General features: G+C 37.4%; 1 protein-coding gene and 1 pseudogene across 3 annotated transcripts in view; both read left to right on the forward strand.

The window, feature by feature from the left end:
• The window catches only part of GPAT3 (glycerol-3-phosphate acyltransferase 3), a 61,240-nt gene that overhangs the window by 18,330 nt on the left and 22,785 nt on the right, over window positions 1–20,125 (forward strand). For all 3 annotated transcript variants that reach the window (XM_037530386.2, XM_054688268.1, XM_054688267.1), the window contains exons 3-4: window positions 13,084–13,354; window positions 19,044–19,118. In XM_037530386.2, coding sequence (XP_037386283.1) covers window positions 13,084–13,354; window positions 19,044–19,118 — 346 coding nt within the window. The remainder of the gene's footprint in view (window positions 1–13,083; window positions 13,355–19,043; window positions 19,119–20,125) is intronic.
• Window positions 3,242–5,776, forward strand: LOC119261248 (elongation factor 1-beta-like; annotated as a pseudogene).

A 20,125-nucleotide genomic window follows, 5' to 3' on the forward strand; every position in this document is an offset into this window, starting at 1 on the left:
ACATGACAAGCCACCCATTGTGTCCTTTAGCATAACCCAGATTTCATTGTAGAAACTTAGAAATGCTAATTGCATAAGTTTGTAATTTGATCTTTTATTGGTCTTCGCTGATCATTGGTTAAGATAACCCCTTGTCACATAATAAATGGAGTCAGGGATTCATGAACTCAAGGAAAACAAAAAGGGGGAAATTGGAGTTCTGCTGATGTGAAATATTTTGAATGATTTCAAGATAAAGGGTGTCAGGTGGAAGAAATTATAAACAAACACAGGAGAACAGGGGAGCCTAGGAGTTATTAGGGCCCAATAACTGATTTAGTTTGACTGCAGTGAGGGCTAGTGAAGATGAATTTGGAGGTAGAAAGAGTTGAGATTGGATATTTGTTTTTTTTTAAGATTGATTTATTTATGCATACAAGAACTGGGGGGAACTGGGGTGCAGGCCAGAGGTGCGGCAGGGGGTGGGGGAACATGTGAGAGGACAAACCAGAGACAGAGTGCGGAACAGAAAAGGCAGACTGACTGAAATACACTGCTGAGGGGAGCAGCGGGCGAGACAGAAGAGGTCTGCTGCACCATGTGGGTAGCTCTCTGGCCAGCTGGGTATGGAACTCGGTGCTGCAGTGGCTGTGGATCATAATGCTGAGTCTTAACCCCTGGCTCCAGCAGGGAGGTCCCTGGATATTTGGTTTTAAGTCAGATGCTAAAAGGCTTTAAATGCCAGGCTAATAAATTACTTCTTTACATGAGGATTCTAAAAGTTTTGGGAAGCCAAATGTGAAAAGGCGGTTAAACTGGAAGAGGGGAGGAAAGTGAAGAATGGAGGGAAGGAAGCTTTGTGGAAGGTAATGCCTTGAAACACAGCAGTGGGGTTAGTGTAGATGTGGCACCTCTTGACAGCCATATAAAACTGTGATCCTGATGATAAAAGGCAGGACTATGGATATATTTGGAAGGTGCCTGCAGAAAGTGAAAGTTGAAATGGTGGATTTCAGGGACTCGAGAGTAAAACATTTACAAAGACTGGAGCAAAAATATATTATTTAAAAGGGGCAAGAAGAGACAAATGGAACAGACAAGGATTAACTAGGAAAGAGAGTAAGGGCAAAGGCGATGGAAACCTGAGAGCACTAATTTCTTTCACATCCTGCCTCTGCCCATTGATACTCGTTTGTGCTATATTTTTCTCCCAAGAAGAATAGATGATCACTAGCAACTTTTCAGAAATAAAAACACTGAATACTTTACTAGTAAACAGTGCCTGTAGATGAGCATAGGCCATTGAGATTGGGGGACTGTTAGGGACTTGTAAAGCTAGTCCAGAAATTCAGTATTTTTGGATAAGATTTGAAATGCAAATCCAATCTGAAATGCAAATCAAATTCCACTGGTTATATGGAAAGTAGTCAAGTGTGTTTACATTGCTCATTTTACAGCCCTGAGTTTATGTTGAGCCATTGGACTGATGGAACAGCTAACAGGTGGGCACACACTATCTACCATGTGCAAGTTCTTGTGTAAACATTTTGAAGTTGAGTTTACAGATCCTTAAAATGATATTTTTATTTTTTGCATAAGCAGTGCATTCACAGGGTTCAAAACTCAGCAATATAAGAACAAATGGTTTGGTAACTGTACCATCCACCCGTTCTGGCTCTACATTGTGCAGTTTCTTATGGTTCTTGCCAGTGTCACTTTATGCTATTTCAGATATGCTAAAATAACGGAAATATTTTTATTTTCATGACTTGCTCACACCAAATATGATATAGAATAAACACTATTCTGAATCTTAGGTTTCACTTATAATATACTATAATCTTTTCCAAATGGTTATGAAGGTCCTTTTTTAGCAGTTAAAAGAAATATTAAATGAATGCTTATGGTTCTTTTTACCTGTATTCCCCACCTTTTGTTGTTTAGAAAAAATGGCCGATAAGGACAGATCTGTGATAGAAGGGGTCTGCTCTGTCAAAGAGCATTTGCAGTTTTGACTGATGGCACCAAATTGCTTTTCATTAGTGCTTGTGCCATTTGTACTCCCACTAGGAGTGTATGCAGCTGCTTGTTTTCGCACAGCTTCAGCAAATGTATCAATAAATATACATCAAATTTTGGATTTGTACCAATCTGATAGGTGAGAATTGGAAAGTCAATTTAGCCCTAATTTGTGCTTCTCTTACAAAGAGTGTGAGTTTGTACACATTTCATGTTTTAGAGCCATTTGTATTTTTTTTTCCCCCTGGGAGCTATCTACTCCTTTTGGCCATTTGAAAATTTCATTTTGATATCTGTTTTTGCTTGATTTCTGGGACCCTCTCATCTAATATTTAGGTGATTGGCTTCTATCTATGCTAAAATACAAATATTTCAGTTTCCATTTGTATTTTTTTCTTTGCTTATCATGCTTTTTTTTTTTAAGATTTCTTTATGCATATAAATAAAGATTAATTTATGCAGGCCAGAATGCAGAGTAGGGGGAGGGTGAGAGGATTCACCAGAGACTGAGTAGGGAGCAGAATAGGCAGATATACTGAAATATCCTGCTGAAGGGAGCAGCAGGTGAGATAGGAGAGGTCTGCTGTGCCATGTGTGTCGCCTCCCTGGCCAGGGATGGAACTTGTGCTGCAGTGGCTGTGGATAGCTTCATAGAGCAGTGTCTTAACCCCTTGAGCCACCAGGGAGGCCTCACTTATCATGCTTCTTATATGAAGATTTTTCTCTTTGTATGTAGTCAAATTTGTCAGTATTTTCCTTTTATAACTTGTGGATTTTGAATTTTTATTAGAAATATGTTTTCCTTGCTCAGTTTTAAGGGAATTCTTCAATGATTTCTTTATTTTTTTATATTTAAATATTTGTTTCATTTTCTCTAGTGTATTTCCCAGAAGGGCATTCAGTTGTTATTAGCACTCTTCAAAAATCCATGTGTACTTAATTGATTTGAGATGCATCCTTAACGATTTCCTGGATTCCATTATATATTTGGTTCTATTTCTGAACTTTTTATTCTGTTCCCCTTGTTTATTTGTCTTCTCATGCAATGTCATTGTAATATTTTCATTATTGATAATTCAATAGATTAATTTAGCATTTTATGGGGATAGTAGTTTTTGTTTCTTTTCCTTCACAGAATTTTCCTCATATTATCTTGATCCTTCACAGATTTTTTCTCATGATCTTGATACAGAAGAAATACTAATATCTATTTTTACTGCAGTTGTACTAAATTTATGAAAGTATGGAGGAAGGTTTGACATTATCTATGTTGAGTCTTACTTTCCAAGGACATTATATCTTTCCATTTGGTTAGGTAATTTTTCCTAGATGTTTTAATGTTTTTCTCGGATGGGTTTTGTTCATTTCCTCCTCAGTTTCTATTTCCTGTTGCTATTACAAATGGAGTGTTTCTTCCATCCTGTCTTTGGATTGTTGTTTTATACATTGGAAAGCTTTTGATTTTAGTAAGGGTGGTATGTAGGTTTTCAGATTTCCTTCCTTATTCAGGTGTAAGATTCACACAGGGATAGTTTTACCACTTGTTATTCAACCTGGAAAAGATTATACTTTATTTCTCTCATTGTCTAATTGTGCTGGCTGCTACTCCACACGGTATAGAGTGACAGTGGTGCTGACTGGCAATCCTGGGGAGGACAGGCTGTGCCCCCCCACCCCCTTTTGTAAGCATTGTGTTGGCTTTGATGTATCTTTACATCTCATGTTAAGTACTTGTTGATTCTTGCTATTTTATTTTATTGTTTTTAAAGATTTATTTATGTATGCATATAAGAACTGGGGTACAGGCTGTGAGAGGATTCAATGGAGACAGAGTGGGGAGAACAGGCAGATTGACTGAAATACATTGCTGAGGGGAGAGGCAGGTGAGGCAGGAGAGGTCTGCCGCACATGTGGGTTAGCTCCCTGGCTGGGGATTAAACTCCTGCAGTGCTGCAGTGGCTGTGGATAGCTTCACTGTGCTGCAACTTAACCCCTTGCTCCACAAGGGACACCCAGTTGGATTTTCTTGATTGGATTAAGTAAACATTGCCCTTTGTATGTAAAAAAAGTTTATTATAATTCTTAATTGGAGGACCATGAATAGTTTTATGAGTAATAATTTTTTTTAAACAATTGAAAAATCATTATTGAATAGCTATTAGGAAACCATAATGAATAATAGGTGAAGTTAAGCAGAAAAGTGCTAATGTGCAAAAATGCTAATGTGGACTCCCAATGTTCTAGCACATTGGTAGTAACTTGGGTCTTTCATCCTAAGTTTTTCTCCTCCTAATCACTGTAGTTTGTAAGGTGACAGGTTTAATGTTTATTTGTTGCTTGTATTCAACAAAATCACATGACTCAGGTAGGACCAAATTCAGGTTTTATAGAACCTAAAACTTACACAGTTTGGTGACTCCCTTTAAGAAAAAGAACACACAATGTTAGACATAGAACATTGGAAGGGACCCCAGCAGGTGAGAAGCGAGTGACAGTGAAGGTTGATGAAGATGACAGAGAGGTAGAAGATTTTAGAATATATCTAACAGTAACAGCAATAGAAAATCCCGGGCAATTATCCTTTCTAAACTGACTAGTTGATGAGCAAGGATAATGGTTAAAATTCTGTGTGTTGATGCTGTAGAGTCATAAATCGGACATAACAGCCTCCTCTGTCAACTCAGTCCTGGCTGAACGACAACTGGGGGAGTGTTGGTTGGACTGCTGCCTAAGGGTTGTTTTTTGTTAGGCTTATTGTGGGAAGAACTACCCAAATGGAAGTCAGATGTGTTCCAGGCTGTAAAATATATATTTCTGCTTGACATTGTGCTAAGTAAAATAAGTCAGATAGGAGAAATCTAAAAAAAAAAAAAGCAAACCCTAAACTTGAAAACAGATTGTTGATTAGTGGTTGCTAAAGTTGGGAGGTAGGGTTGGGGTGAAGATTAGAAGTTACAAACTTCAGCCCTTTTCCCTCTCAGCGCCAGATGCTTACTGCTTGCGCTCAGCTTTTCCTCCACTGCCGAACAGCTTGAATATCAGCCAACACCAAGGGTTTTGGAGACTTGAAAAGCCCCGCAGGCCTCTAGGTGCGCAACGATTACCTAGTGGACAAAAGCTACATCGAGGGGTATGTGCCCTCCCAAGCAGATGTGGCAGTATTTGAAGCAGTTTCTGGCCTGTCACCTGCCAACCTGTACCATGTTCTATGCTGGTACAACCACATCAAGTCTTTTGAAAAAGAAAAGGCAAGTCTGCCAGAAGTGAAGAAAGTTTTGGGCAAGTATGGCCCTGCTAATGTGGAAGACACCACAGGAAGTGGAGCTACAGATAGTAAAGAGGATGATGACATTGATCTTTTTGGATCTGATGATGAAGAGGAAAGTGAAGAAGCTAAGAGGCTGAGAGAAGAATGTCTCATACAGTATGAGTCAGAGAAAGCCAAAAACCTGCACTTGGTGCCAAGTCTTCCATCTTACTAGATGTGAATCCTTGGGATGATGAGACAGATATGGCAAAACCAGAGGAGTGTGTCAGAAGCATTCAAGTGGACAGCATGGTTTGGGGGGTCTTCTAAACTAGTTCCAGTGGGGTATGGAATTAAGAAACTTCAAATACAGTGTGGTTGAAGACGATAAATTTGGAACAGATATGGTGGAGGAGCAGATCACCGCTTTTGAGGACTATGTGCAGTCCGTGGACATGGCTGCTTTCAACAAGATCTAAACTCCATCATGGGTCATGACCCTTAAATAAAAATTTGAGAGACAAAAAAAAAAGTTACAAACTTCAGTTATGGCCTCCCTGGTGGCACAAGGGGTTAAATCTCAGCACTGTGCTGCTATCTGCAGTCTCTGCAGCACAAGTTCGATCCCCTGCTGGCCAGGAAGGTGGCCCACAAGGTGCAGGAGACCTCTCCTGTTTCACCTGCTGCTCCCCTCAGCAGTGTATTTTAGTCAATCTGCCTGTTCTGTTCCCCCCTCTGTCTCTGGTTCATTCTCTCACCCCCTGCACCTCTGGCCTGTACCCCAGTTCTTTTATGCATAAATAAATAAATCTTTAAAAAAAACCCTTTAGTTATAAAGTGAATAAATTTTGGGGGTATAATGTACCAGACTGATGACTATAGTTTGCAATACTGATAGTATACTTGAAAATTATTAAGAGTAGATCTTAAAAGTTCTCACCACAAGAAAAAAAGTGTGACTTGTGCATGAGGTAATGGAGCTAAAGTTTGCCATGGTAATCATTTCATAATATACTGTATGTGTTTATCTATGTGTATGTCAACTGTTTAGCTGTCTGCCTGTCTATCTACACACACACACTCGCAAAGTCATTTTTTTGTATACCTGAAACATTTAATTAAATAAATGTTTATGTATTTATGTAATTTATTTATTTATGTTATTTATTTATGTAATTTATTTATTTATGTTATTTTATTTATGTTATTTATAACATAAATAACATGTTATTTATTTATTTATGTTATTTATTTATGTTATTTATTTATTTATGTAATTAAATGTATATTTAATTAAATCTCAATAAAAGTAGGGGCAATTCCTGCTCCAATTAATAGAGTGACTTAAATAATAAATTCCCGTGAAGGATGATCCAGTCTATTAGTGATAGGTGGAGGCTGCATAAAGGCCTTACTGTGTCAAAGTTCCATTCTCCCTCAAAGGTAGGAGAGATACTAAGAACTGCTACACTAGACTTTCTGTGTTGCAAGGAAGAAATGGTACTAATTAATTTTCCCATCAACTGTGGAGTTGTTGTGAAATATGCATTTGAGGTTGGGGACAGGGCAAGTGTGGGCAGAGTGACATGGGAGCTGAGAGTTTAGGACTTGAAGAAGCTTTAGTTTTGGAGTCATAGACTTAGTTACAAATTCTGGTTCTTGTTTTTATTTTGTAGCTCCTGACAAGTTGCTTAACAGTTTCCTCATCTGTAAAATGGGGATAATAGATAATATCTTAAGATTATGGGGATTACCTAGTACATGTATCAAAGGTTTAGCACTTGGTCTAGTATCAGGAAGCATTCAATAAGTGTCAGTTGCCTTCTAGTGTAGGAAGGAGGATTAACAGTCTTGGAAAGGGTAAATATGATTGGTTAGTCTCTAATTGGGATAATAGCTAGAAATTTGAGCGACTCTTCAGAGTAACATTGTTCTGATTTTTCAAATATTGAGGCATAATGTAAGAAATACACAAACATCAAGCATTCAGCTGACTGAATTTTGCATATTTATAGACCTGTATGACCACCAGTCATATCAGGCTAAAGAATAGATGATGATCTCAGGCTCTCACAATCCCCTGCCCTGTGTATTTTATTGCATGTTGGTCTTCAGTGTAAACTCTCTTCTGATTTTTGTCATCAATCTGTTTTTTCCTATTTTTGAATGTGCATTTCCCTCTCTTCTCAATCAGTATAATGTTCATGGGATTTTTCTATGTTGTTGCATGAATCAGTGAATTTTCAAAAATTTTGCTGTGGAGTATTTCTTTATAACAAATATATAAAAAATTTGTTTATCATTGTATAGCTTGACATTTAGGTTAAAAAGTTTTTCAGTTTTTAGCTGTTAGGAATAAAATTACTATGACTTTGTTGAACAGATACCTTGTGAATCTGTTTACTTGCTTCTGGTGGATACCTAACTTGAAACAGAACTGCTGGGTCTTGGGATGAGCAAATGTATGTCCAATTTTATTAGAAACAATGAAATGTGTGCCAAAATGGTTGTGTAATTCTGGAGAAATGGACGAAATTTCCATCTAGTTGCTCCATGACCTCTTCAACACTTGGCATTTTTTGTCATTTTAATTTTAGCCATTATATGTAATATCTCATTTTTGTTTAAAATACAACATTTTAATTACTTTTCTTGCTATATAAAACAAGACATATACTTTACTGAGAAATTAGACATATTTATGTATTTCTCATCTACATCTAGAAATAGAACATTACTGGTGCCCCAGAAAGTTTCCCTATTAACCCCTGTTAAATCACCACAAAACAGGGAAGTATATTTTTATTAGTTCCCAAAACAGAATTAATTTTCACATTTCCTATAGAAGCAGCACTAGAAGAGATTTCTATTTCATAGTACTGCTACTAATTCAAGCGGTTTCCATGAAAAGAGTACGTTTTGAAACTCTGAGCTTCTGACTTTTGGAAGGTGGCCCGTGGTAGGTCAAGGATCAGCTTATAGCTTATGTCTCTAAGCCTATTAAATCTACTTTTGATCTGTCCTGTACCCTGATTTTCCCTAACTGCCGGCTTAGAAAGCATGCTTTCTCTACCCTGCCCAATTGCTTAATAATTGGGTAGGATGAGGCTTTACAACTGGAAGAAGGAAAAGCCAGGGTGATTTATAAATGGGCAGTTATTGCGAGAGTTCACTCAGCTAATTTAGAGTTAATTATATTTGAGATGGTTTTAACTTCAACCTCTTTTTTTTTTTTTTTAAACAGGACTGTCATAGTTGGTATTATTTATGTGCCAGTGACTTGCTAAAGCACAGAGGCACAGGGCAGCTTGTGCAATTAATCTCTTGCATTAGACAGAAACAGTTGTTCTAATTTTATTTTCATCTAAGCATGGATCGTGTCGGGTTGGCCAATGCATTTGGTCGAAGGACAAAGTTCAAGTGTTTATGGCTGTATATTTTAAAGCTGATTTGTGAAAGAGGAGGAAATATTTCGAAGAATCAGAGTTTTACCAACTTAGGAGCTGTGGGTTGCTGAAGAATCAGCATTTAACTGCATTATTTTAATGATAAAATCTATTCAAATTGTGTTTGGGCTAGTAAATCTGATATTTATATCTATGTTTTGAAGATTTTTGGTTTACTTATAAGCATTTCTTGGTGCCAACAAAAAATATTTCCTCCCTCTTTCTAACCTGTACTTTGATGTCTAATACATAGTGAGTATCTCCTATATGTTGATTGAAGTGTATATTTTTTCCTGTGAAAAGTTTGTTCTTAGGGTGAATTAGATTAGTAATTCTGACCCTCCATACTTAATATATCACAAGAAGGGAAGTAACATTTTTAGTAGTGCTTTTTTTGACCTCTAATTTTATAATACCCATTTTCAGATTTTGTGTGCTTGTTAAAGAACTCTCATAGATTTATATCTTACGAACAACTGTTAGCTTCCTGTAAATTGTTTGTTTTAGTTTTTAGTACATGTGTATCCATCACCTACTTTATTTATTTATTTATTTTTTTAAGATTTATTTATTTATTTGTTTGTTTATTTATTTATACAAGCACTGGGTACAGTCAGAAGCGCGGGAGGGTGAGAGAGAATTCACCAGAGCCAGAGCGGGGAGCAGAGCAGGCAGAAGGACCGAAGTACACTGCTGAGGGGAGCAGCGGGCAGCAGGAGAGGTCTGTGTGCCATGTGGGACCCTCCTCCGGTGGCCTGGGAGCAGCCGGGAATCGAACCGGCGCTGCAGAGGCTGCAGGCAGCTTCGCAACCCAGCGCTCAACCGCTGCGCCACCAGGGAGGCCCACCATCACCTACTTTAATAAATAAAACTTTACAAAACATTCCCTGGGGCTACCACTCTGATTTTGAAGGTTTTTTTTTTTTTTGCATATTTTCATATTTCCCTACACATGGATATCACATGTTTATCCCTACACTTGTATATATCCTCAAACCACAAATACTATTTATTGTTTTATATTTTTGAAACCTATAAAATATCAAATGCACATATCATTCTAAGTTGTATGTTCAATCTGATGGTAACAAATTATCTACATTGGTAAATGTTCAAGTTAATTTCTTTAAATTCCTGTGTGGAACTCACTGTACATATCCATCACAGCCATCTACTTATATCTAGTTTCTCTTTAGCAGACCTTTAGGTTGATCCCTCTGTTTTGTTATTTCAGTCAATATAGCTCTCCTTCCACACACTTGTGCACAGTTTTATAAGAATCTCTAGAATATAATGGAAAAGTTCTTCCTTAAGGTGGAATGCCAAGTAATGAATGTGAAAGGGATGAGGAATGAGGAAATGCTATTTTAAGAGATACACAATACCAATTCATTCAGACAAGAATCATCAAAAGATGCTAATACCATTGGTTGAGGGTTTGAGAGCAGGGTATTTATGCAGTCTTGACCATTTCTTCCATTTATAGATACTTATAGGTAAACAAGTATCTACATATTAATCAAAAAGAGAAAACTAGTAACTTTACATAGTAAACATTACCTTAAGCCAAGATCAAAACATCCTCAATCATGGACCAAATTGATGTCAGGCACCCCCCAATTTGAAGCACTGAGAAGGATACAATATCACTTACGTGGCATTCTTGTCTCCAGTGTACAGCCTGCATTTGATTATGAGAAGACATAAGATTACCTGAAGTTGAGAGACAATCTATAAAATAAACAGATCATATTCCTAAAAAGTGTCAGTGTTTTGAAAAACAAAGAAAGGTCGAGGAAGCTTTTTTTTTTTTAAAGATTTATTTTATTTATTTATGCATACAAGAGCTGGGGTGTAGGCCAGAGGTGTAGGTAAGGAGAGGTGAGAGGATTCAGCAGAGACAGAGTGGGGAGCAGAACAGGCAGATTGAAATACACTGCTCACAGTAGCAGCAGGTGAGAACAGGAGATATCTGCTGTGCCCTGTGGGTTAGCTCCCTGGCCTGGGATCAAACCCTTGCTACAGTGGCTGTAGATAGCTTCATAGTGCTGAGACTTAACCCCTTGCACCACCAGGGAGGCCTGAGGAACTTTTTGTATTATAAAGACTAAAGAGTTGGCATGTAAATGTAATATACAATTCTGGGTGGAATCCTGAACCAGAAAAGAGTGCTGTAAGGGTATGTCAAGGTTTGAATAAGGCCCGTAGATTAGATACTAGTACTGTGATCATGTCAGCTTTTCTGATTTTTGATAACTGGATTGTGACATGACCTGAGGAAATCTGTGGTGAAATATCTGGGGATAAAGGGTATTATGGCTGTTATTCATTCTCAAGTGATTCAGATTAAAAAAAAAAGTATTGTTTTTATACATGTAGAGAGAGAACAATAAAAATGAGCAGAATGTAGATGACTAGTGAATCTGGTTAAACAATTGTTGCAGCTTTCTGTACATTTAAAATTATTGAAGGAGTATATTTCTGACGAATTCATGGGAGTAGAATTTCCTGGGTTTTTGGCTATGAATGTCTCTAAATTTTATAGACAGTGCCAACTAGTTTTCATTGTAGTACTAATTACATTCTCACTATCCCACATCTTCACTTGATGTTACCAAATTAAAATTTTTTGTTAGTTTTCATATGCATGAAATATTATCTCATTGTGATTTTACTTTGCATTTTTCCATTTATAGTGAAGCTAAAAAGCTTTTCAAAGCTTTTCAAAGTTTAGTCATTATGGTTTATACTTTTATGAAGCACTTGCCATATTTTAGCTATTTTATCCCCCCTGGGTTCTTTAACTTTTTCTTATTAATCCTATGTGTGTTCTGAAATTAATCCTTTGTCAATTAGCTACATTGCAGTTATCTACATACTTTCTAGAGAGGATTGGTAAAAAATATATAATTGAGTTATATATATATTTTAAAGATTTATTTATTTATGCATACAGGATTGGGGTACAGGCCAGAATTGTAGGAGGTGAGAGGATCCATCAGAGACAGATTGGGGAACAGAACAGGCAGATTGACCAAGTACACTGCCAAGGGGAGCAATGGGAGAGTCAGGAGAGGTCTGCTGCGCCCATCTGGGTTGCTCCTTGGCCGACGGGGGATTGAACTTGTGCTGCAGTGGCTCCGGATAGCTGCATAGGTTGCGTCTTAACCTCTTGCACCACCAGGGAGGCCCGAGTTATATTTTATTTGAGTTACAAAGAATAAAGTAGGTAAGAGGGTAGAGAAAATATTGCACATGAAGTGTGTAGAGGCTAGTGGCCTGGCTTCTGTTTATAGACCTCTTCTCTCCTGGCCTAGTTAATAATATGAGGCAACTTGAACTTGCATTAGTATTTCTGATCCTTCTGCAAAGGTTATTTTTAGGAGTGTCTACTGTCTTCAGTGCGTTTCATTCAGAGATTTGCCTAATAATTTGTTCCTTCTCCCTCTTCTAGACTTAAAAATGATTTTATATTGCTAAATAACGAAACTCTTACATACCTATTAGCCAAGGTTACTTGGATTGAGTAATCTTGAGCAAGAGTGATAGCAATAATTTAGTAGGGACACTATTTTGGTTTACCTTCTAATATTATTAGACTGTTTTCAGAGATAGTGAAACAAGATGAAATCACTGAGATCTGACTATTGAAAAAGGTAATCTAATAATCATATTGTTCTAGTTCTTAAGGTGATGAGGTATTAGCTTTACTTGTGAGTAAAGCAAAACAAAACAAACAAACCAAAAACCAAAAATGGCAATAAAATGAGGAAATTGAACTAAATCAACACTAAAATCTCAAAACTTTAGCCTTGTAAGGAAACTAAAAATTCTACCTTCATTTCATTTATAAGGGACATTAATTTTGGTGACTTAAGTAGAGGCTGACTGGAGGTTGTCCTAAACAATATTTGACTTTGGTCCCAGGTCCTCTTTACTTTCTACTCTAGTGTGTTATGTTGCTGTTCTTTCATTACCCAATTTATTGCAGCTTCTGTGGATGAACATATAAATTCTTCAGAGGGTTAGCAATGCAGCTTTCTCCAATTTCCTCATTGATTTCCTAGCAAACTGGAAAGTGAAAATCAAAGCTCTTTCAGGGAATTTAACATTTTAATCTCCAAAATAAAAACCTTTTTTAATATAGAAAATAAAATACTGAGAACCAAAATTCCTCCGTAATGAATCAAATTCATTAAATACAAGCCATTTCATGAAGATTCCATGATTTCTCCTCTCTTCCCACTGCAATTGCTTGTATTTATTTCTGAAATCTCTTCCATGTTACCCATTAAGTTTATTCACTTGTCGTCTTCACAATTAAAGTTGCTCCTTTGGTCAGTTGATCTTCTGTCCTATGGCATTTCTCATGTTTTGCTGTTTTCTTTTAAGGTATTATCCAAAGAGATGAGTCACCCATGGAAAAAGGGCTCTCCGGTCTTCGAGGAAGGGACTTTGAGCTGTCTGATGTCTTTTATTTCTCCAAGAAGGGATTGGAAGCCATTGTGGAAGATGAGGTGACTCAGAGGTTCTCCTCAGAGGAGCTAGTGTCATGGAATCTCCTTACAAGGACCAATATAAATTTCCAGTACATCAGTCTGCGACTCACCTTGGTGTGGGTGCTGGGCGTCATCGTACGCTACTGTGTCCTTCTGCCCCTGAGGTATGTCTTTTGCCCAGTAATTTAATGGTATAATTTAATGGTATAATTGGTTCAGCGTTCCTTTTTAATCCTGTGTGTAGTGGCCACATGAGAGTATTGTGGTACTAATCCCAGCCCTTCCCACTTATGAAACACCACCAAAGGTGGCCTCCACAGCTTTATCTATTTGCTGTTCGTATTTTCTCCCCAATGACGGTATGTATCAGAATCCAATATATACAACCTGGATCCCCATTCCTGCTTCAGACGTAATTTGAGGATGCATTGTAAAGGAAGGTTAGAAAAAAAAGAGAAGTTTTTCGGGTTCACATTCACCAGAGTGTCAACCAAGCTATCATGGACTTTCTTGGCTGCTCATAGCTGCACAGGTGAGGAAAAGAATTCCTGAGAGTCATTATCATGTGGGAGAGAACCATTTAGAGGAGTGAATTTGTTCCATACATTTCTATCAGGATTGCTCATATTTCTTAAATAATTTCCCCACCTGGGTCTCCTTCTGGTTCTAGGTTTGAGTGCTGCCCAATGAGGAGGTAGCCTCAAGCTCAGTTAGCGGGAACCACAGTGTGGATGAGTTGACACACAGTGGGATGATGTTGCAGTGGCCAATGCTGATGAACATGGTGATGGCAAGTAATAAGTGTGTACCAGCCACATCCTTGCTATTGATTGTCTTGGTTCATTTCCCTGGACATGGCCTTGGCATCCACTCAATAGAGCTTTCCAGGCAGTTGCTACCAGCCAATGAAAATTGGCAGATGAGCTGAAACCTCTTTAGTAATTCCTTGGGTGGCCTCTACTTGCCTCATTCAGATTTATTACAAGGAAAGAGATTGCTTAAGCATACACAAACACATTTCTAAGAAGCTCTTACTGTTTTCTTTTGCCCATGTTTCCAAGGTCCAGACTTTGGAGCACAGTATGTTTTTTTGGTAATAATTTAAACTTTGATAGCAAAGTTAAATTCAGGTTTCACATGCACTTCTGCATGAACCTTAAACCAATGTCCCCAAAGTGGGGTTCATGTACCCTGGGGATATATAAGATTATCTATTGTGTGCAAGAAGGCAATACTAGAGCTTATATTTTTTAGAAGTTTCTAATCAGTTTATAGATAGAGTTTCTATTTATTTTATATTTCTGTTTTTATTCTGAAAAAGTGAAATTTCAGCAAAGTTGAAGATATGTGTATGTTTTTATATGTTGCTATGTATGTGTTCTAGCATCTTCACTTGGTCCTTGGGTGGGGTGGAAGGGATCAGGGACTGTATCCAAGACAACCTGGAACATGACTTTATTTATTTATTTATTTATTTATTTAATAATAAATTTTATTTTTATATTCCCCATACAGTTGCAACCCCCCTTTCTGATCCCAATCCCTCCCCTCCCACCCCCCCCCAAAAGTGTCTCTGTTTCATAGTTTTTTGTTGATTCTGATTTTCACTTTCTTATAGTTATTCATTTTCCTGGTCCCTTATTTAAGTTTTCTAGATTCCTGCTATGAGTGAGACCATCCGGTATTTTTCTTTTTCTTTTTGGCTTATTTCGCTGAGCATGATCCCTTCCAGCGCCATCCATGTTGCTGCAAATTGCATGTGTTTATCTTTTTTGAATGCTGAATAATATTCCATGGTGTATATGTACCACAGCTTCTTGATCCAGTCATCTATTTTTGGGCATTTGGGTTGTTTCCAAAGCTTAGCTATTGTAAACAGTGCTGCTATAAACATAGGGGTGCAGGTGTTCTTTGGAATGGATGTTTCTGTGTCCTTTGGGTAGATACCTAGGAGTGGAATTGCTGGATCATATGGAAGCTCTATGTTTAGTAGGTCCAGAAATCTCCACACAGCTCTCCATAGTGGTTGGACCAGTTTGCACTCCCACCAACAGTGCAGGAGAGTTCCTTTTTCTCCACACCCTCGCCAACATTTGTTGTTGCTAGTTTTTTTAATATGTGCCATTCTCACTGGGGTAAGATGGTATCTCATGGTAGTTTTGATTTGCATTTCCCTGATGACAAGTGATGTTGAACATTTTTTCATATGCCTGTTGGCCATTTGTATTTCCTCTTCAGAGAAGTTTCTTTTTAGCTCTTCTGCCCATTTTTTGACAGGATTATTTTCTTTGTTGTTGCTGAGTCTCATCAGCTCTTTGCAGATTTTTGTGATCAGTCCTTTATCATTAGTGTTGGGTGCACAAATGTTCTCCCAGTTGGTGGGGTTTCTCTTTGTTTTTGTTATTGTCTCTTTTGCTGTGCAGAAGCTCTTTAATTTGATGTAGTCCCAGGTGTTTATCTTTGCCTTCACTATCACTGCTTTGGGTGATGTGTCTGTAAAGATGTCTTTGATGTGCAAATCACGTAGTGTTTCGCCTATATTTCCTTCTATATATTTTATGGTTTCAGGTCTTATGTCTAGTTCTTTAATCCATTTTGAGTTGATTTTCGTGTATGGTGTGAGGTAGTGGTCAAGCTTCATTCTTTTGCATGTAGCAACCCAGTTTTCCCAGCACCATTTATTGAATAAACTTTCTTTGCTCCAATGCATAGTCTTTGCTCCTTTGTCAAAGATTAGTTGACCATAGATCTGTGGGTTTATTTCTGGATTTTCTATTTGATTCCATTGGTCTGTATGTCTGTTCTTGTGGAACATGACATTTTAACACCAGATACCTGAGATGCCTTCGTTTGTTGTTGGTTACTTTCATCATGCAGTGATTGCCCCCCAAAAAAATTGTGTTATGACTCTATCTAATTTAATTAAAGTAACACTCACAAAATAGATAAATGACAGAAAAGATTCTTGCAAAGAAACTATACTTAAGATAATCTGATAATGTAAGCATCCAAGATCAAACAGAAGATGATAAAATTGAGACTCCTACTCCCAGTACATGCTGTACAGTGTGAAAGAATTGCTTTGTGCATGCTTTTCAAAAGAAGCATTTACTACAACATGAGCATTTATTTACTTTTTAATTTGATTTTTATTAAATTTGCAGTTTTTTAAAATAATTATTTTTTTTTATTTTTTACATAATTGTTCATTTTTAAACAATATTTGCTTCCCCCCACCCCCTCAGGTATAGTCCCCATAAGCAATTTACAGATTCAATGTGAGCATTTTAAAAATAAAAAGTATTTTTTTTTTTACACTGATGTCTTATTTGGTTTCCCTATATTCCTGCTATAAGTGAAACCATGAGATATTTTTCTTTTTCCTTCTGGCTTATTTCATGGACTGAAGTGATGGTGCGCGGGTGCATTGGTGAAGGAAACTCTATGGGGACTATACCTGAGGGGGTAGGGTGAAGCAAATATTGTTTAAAAATGAATAATGATGTAAAAAATAATCATCATAATAAAAATAATAATAAAAAATTAATTAAAAAAAAGAAAAAAAAGTAGGGCCTCCTGTTGGCACAAGAGATTAAGTGTCAGCACACTGAAGCTATCTGCAGCACCAGTTCCATACCAGGCCAGGGAGGAGCTCGACCCCGTCCAGGGAAGCTAACCAGCATGATGCAGCAGACCTCTCCTGTCTCATCCACTGCTCTCCTCAGCAGTGTATTTCAGTCAATCTGCCTGTTCTGCTCCCCATTCTATCTCTGATGAATCCTCTCATCCCTAGCACCTCTGACCTGTATCCCAGTTCTTGTATGCATAAATAAGTAAATCTTTTTTAAAAAAAGTAAAAAAATGGAAAAAAGCAAGATCATCCTAAAACTGACTGTGATATTGATGGTACAACTCTACGACTATTCCTCAAATTGTTGACTTGTGTATTCTAAATGGGTGATTTGTATGCTATGTGAATTATATCTCAGAAAAGCTCCTAAAAGAATAGATTGTGGCTGAAAACTGGTGTGATCTATGAGAACTCTCAAGTTGTCTTACTTAAACAAGAAAACAAGATTTTCTGGCCTGTTAATCTGGCAGAGTTTTTCAGGTATTTTGAGCCCAATTGTTAGACAAGTTAAAATGTAACCCCTTCTGATTTAATATTTAGAAACAAGAGATTTCATTAGGGCAAAATAGTGACACATTACTGCTAAAGCTTTTGCATAATTGATGGATGAGATTAAGCCATGATTTAGTAATTTCATGAGTGACTGCACAGAAATATCACTTAAAGAAAACTGAGCCTGACGTTTATATTGCTGTGTCAAAAGGTATAAAAGCAAACCTTACTAAGGTATTCATAAGAATGACCCATTTATTTTGAAAGATTTAAAATCTCAATATTTTCTTTTTGAGTAATCCCATTTACATTTCTAAAAATGACTATCTTCATTTTGAAGTGATTGAAAAATATATTAAAAGCACTTTACACAAATGAGAAAGTGTCTGGCCATTAGAGATATTGTTAGTCAACTTTTGAGTTAGCTTGACCTAATATATAGGGACAACAGATTTTCATTAAAGGATTCCTGCATGGAACTATAGTTTTCTGTAGTTGTTATGAAATAAATCTTAAGTGTAAGTCTTTGTTATTTGTCATACATTTCAAATTCCTTTGAGAAAAAATTGAACTGTGCCCTTTGCCACCTGTCAATAGAAAACAAAGAAAAATAAGTTATTTTCATTTCTTTGTAAAATATTTCCATATAATCATAGCTGGAGATGCCAAAGTATTTAGAACAAAATAATAAGGTAATAACTTTCAACCTGAAATAACATTTATAGAACATGTGTACTTAAAATAATTAAAATAGGGCCTCACCTGGTGGCACAGGCAGTTGAGTGAGCCCTGTCCGCAGCCTCTGCAGCGCCGGTTCGATCCCGGGCGGTGAGGGTCCCACATGGCACGGCAGACCTCTCCTGTCGCTCCCACTGCTCCCCTCAGCAGTGTATTTCGTCAGTCTGCCTGTTCTGTTCCCCACTCTATCTCTGGTGAATCCTCTCACCCTCCCGCGCATCTGGCCTGTACCCCGGTTCTTGGATAAATAAATCTTTAAAAATAAATAAATAAAATAATTTAAATACTTTAAGAACAGAGGCAAGAGTTTTTTCCTTTCACTTTATTCCTTTTGCTATCCCTCTGAAAGCTTTGATGATTGTATAGATTGAACTTGACAGTTTTGTAAACAAATTCCCGGGCCTTCTCTGTGCATCTGTAGATTATGTGCTCACTGTTATTTTGAAAATTTCATTATACTCTATATTATTTTGAAACTTGCTGTGGTTTTTTTCATCTCAAAATGTACCAAGGACTATTCTTCCATGTGAGAATCTATAGATATACCTAGTTCTTCTTTTTAAAAAAGAAGAACTTTTTATTTTTTATTTATTTATGCATATAAGAACTGGAGTGTAGGCCAGAGGTGTGTGTGGGGAGTGAGAGACCAGAGACAGAGTGGGGAGCAGAACAGGCAGATTGACTGAAATACACCAAGGGGAGCAGTGGGCGAGAGAGGAGAGGTCTGCTGCGCCATGTGGGTCAGCTCCATGCCCCGGGATCGAACTCATGCTACAGTGGCTGACAATAGCTTGATAACTCTGAGACTTTAACTCCCGAGGCACCAGGGAGGCCTCAGATTTACCCAAATTTTAATGGCTGCATCCTATTTTATAGTGTGGATGCTCTATACTTTACTTATAATGTCATTATTTAGGAACATTTATGTTTTTTTCCCTTTGCCCCTGCTATTTCACTAACGTTTGCATTACCATTTCGGTTTTTTTTTTCAGGATTACCTTGGCTTTCATTGGAATCAGTTTGTTGGTCATGGGAACCACACTGGTCGGGCAGCTGCCAGACAGCAGGTGAAATATTTCCTTTCACCCAGTCATAAGTAGAAGTCCCTTTGCTCATTTGTGCTGGCAAAGAGAATATTTGTTTGATTCCTGCATATTGCATTAAATTTGTGGCCCCAGTACACTTACTACAATTCTACTGACTTCATCTTCATAGTCTTTATGTGATTTTTTCCATCATACTTCCATATAAATCAGAAGAACTTGCTTTTTCAAAGGGAAAGTGAAGGAAGAAGATAAGACTACAGACTCAAAGGAAAGTGAGTCTCATAGCATTGTCACATTCATTGGGCCAAGACCAAAGAAGCTTCAGCTTCAGGAAGTTATAATTATAGCCCAAGAGGGTTGGGTTGGGTTTCTTTCTTTCTTTCTTTCTTTCTTTCTTTCTTTCTTTCTTTCTTTCTTTCTTTTTTTCTTTCTTTCTTTCTTCTTTCTTTTTTCTTTCTTTCTTTCTTTCTTTCTTCTTTCTTTCTTTCTTTCTTCTCTCTCTCTTTCTCTCTCTCTCTCTCTCTCTCTTTCTCTTTCTCTCTTTCTCTCTCTCTTTCTCTCTCTCTTTCTCTCTCTCTTTCTCTCTTTCTTTCTCTCTTTCTTTCTCTCTCTCTTTCTCTCTTTCTCTCTCTCTTTCTCTCTCTTTCTTCTCTCTCTCTTCTCTCTCTCTTTTCTCTCTCTTTCTCTCTTTCTTCTCTCTTTCTTTCTCTCTCTTTCTCCTCTCTCTTTCTCTCTCTCTTTCTCTCTTCTCTTTCTTTCTTTTTTTCTTTCTTTCTTTCTTTTCTTTCTTCTTTCTTCTTTCTTTCTTTCTTTCTTTCTTTCTTTCTTTCTTTCTTTCTTTCTTTCTTTCTTTCTTTCTTTCTTTCTTTCTTTCTTTCTTTCTTTCTTTCTTTCTTTCTCTCTCTCTCTCTCTCTCTCTCTCTCTCTCTCTCTCTCTCTCTCTCTCCCTCCCTCCCCCTCCCTCCCTCCCTCTCCCTCCCCCCTCCCTCCCTCCTCCCTCCCCCTCCCTTCCTTCCTTCCTTCCTTCC

This window comes from Talpa occidentalis, unplaced genomic scaffold (genome assembly GCF_014898055.3).
Source record: "Talpa occidentalis isolate TD23 unplaced genomic scaffold, MPIMG_talOcc4v2.1 talOcc4.6, whole genome shotgun sequence".
NCBI classification, from domain to species: domain Eukaryota; kingdom Metazoa; phylum Chordata; class Mammalia; order Eulipotyphla; family Talpidae; genus Talpa; species Talpa occidentalis.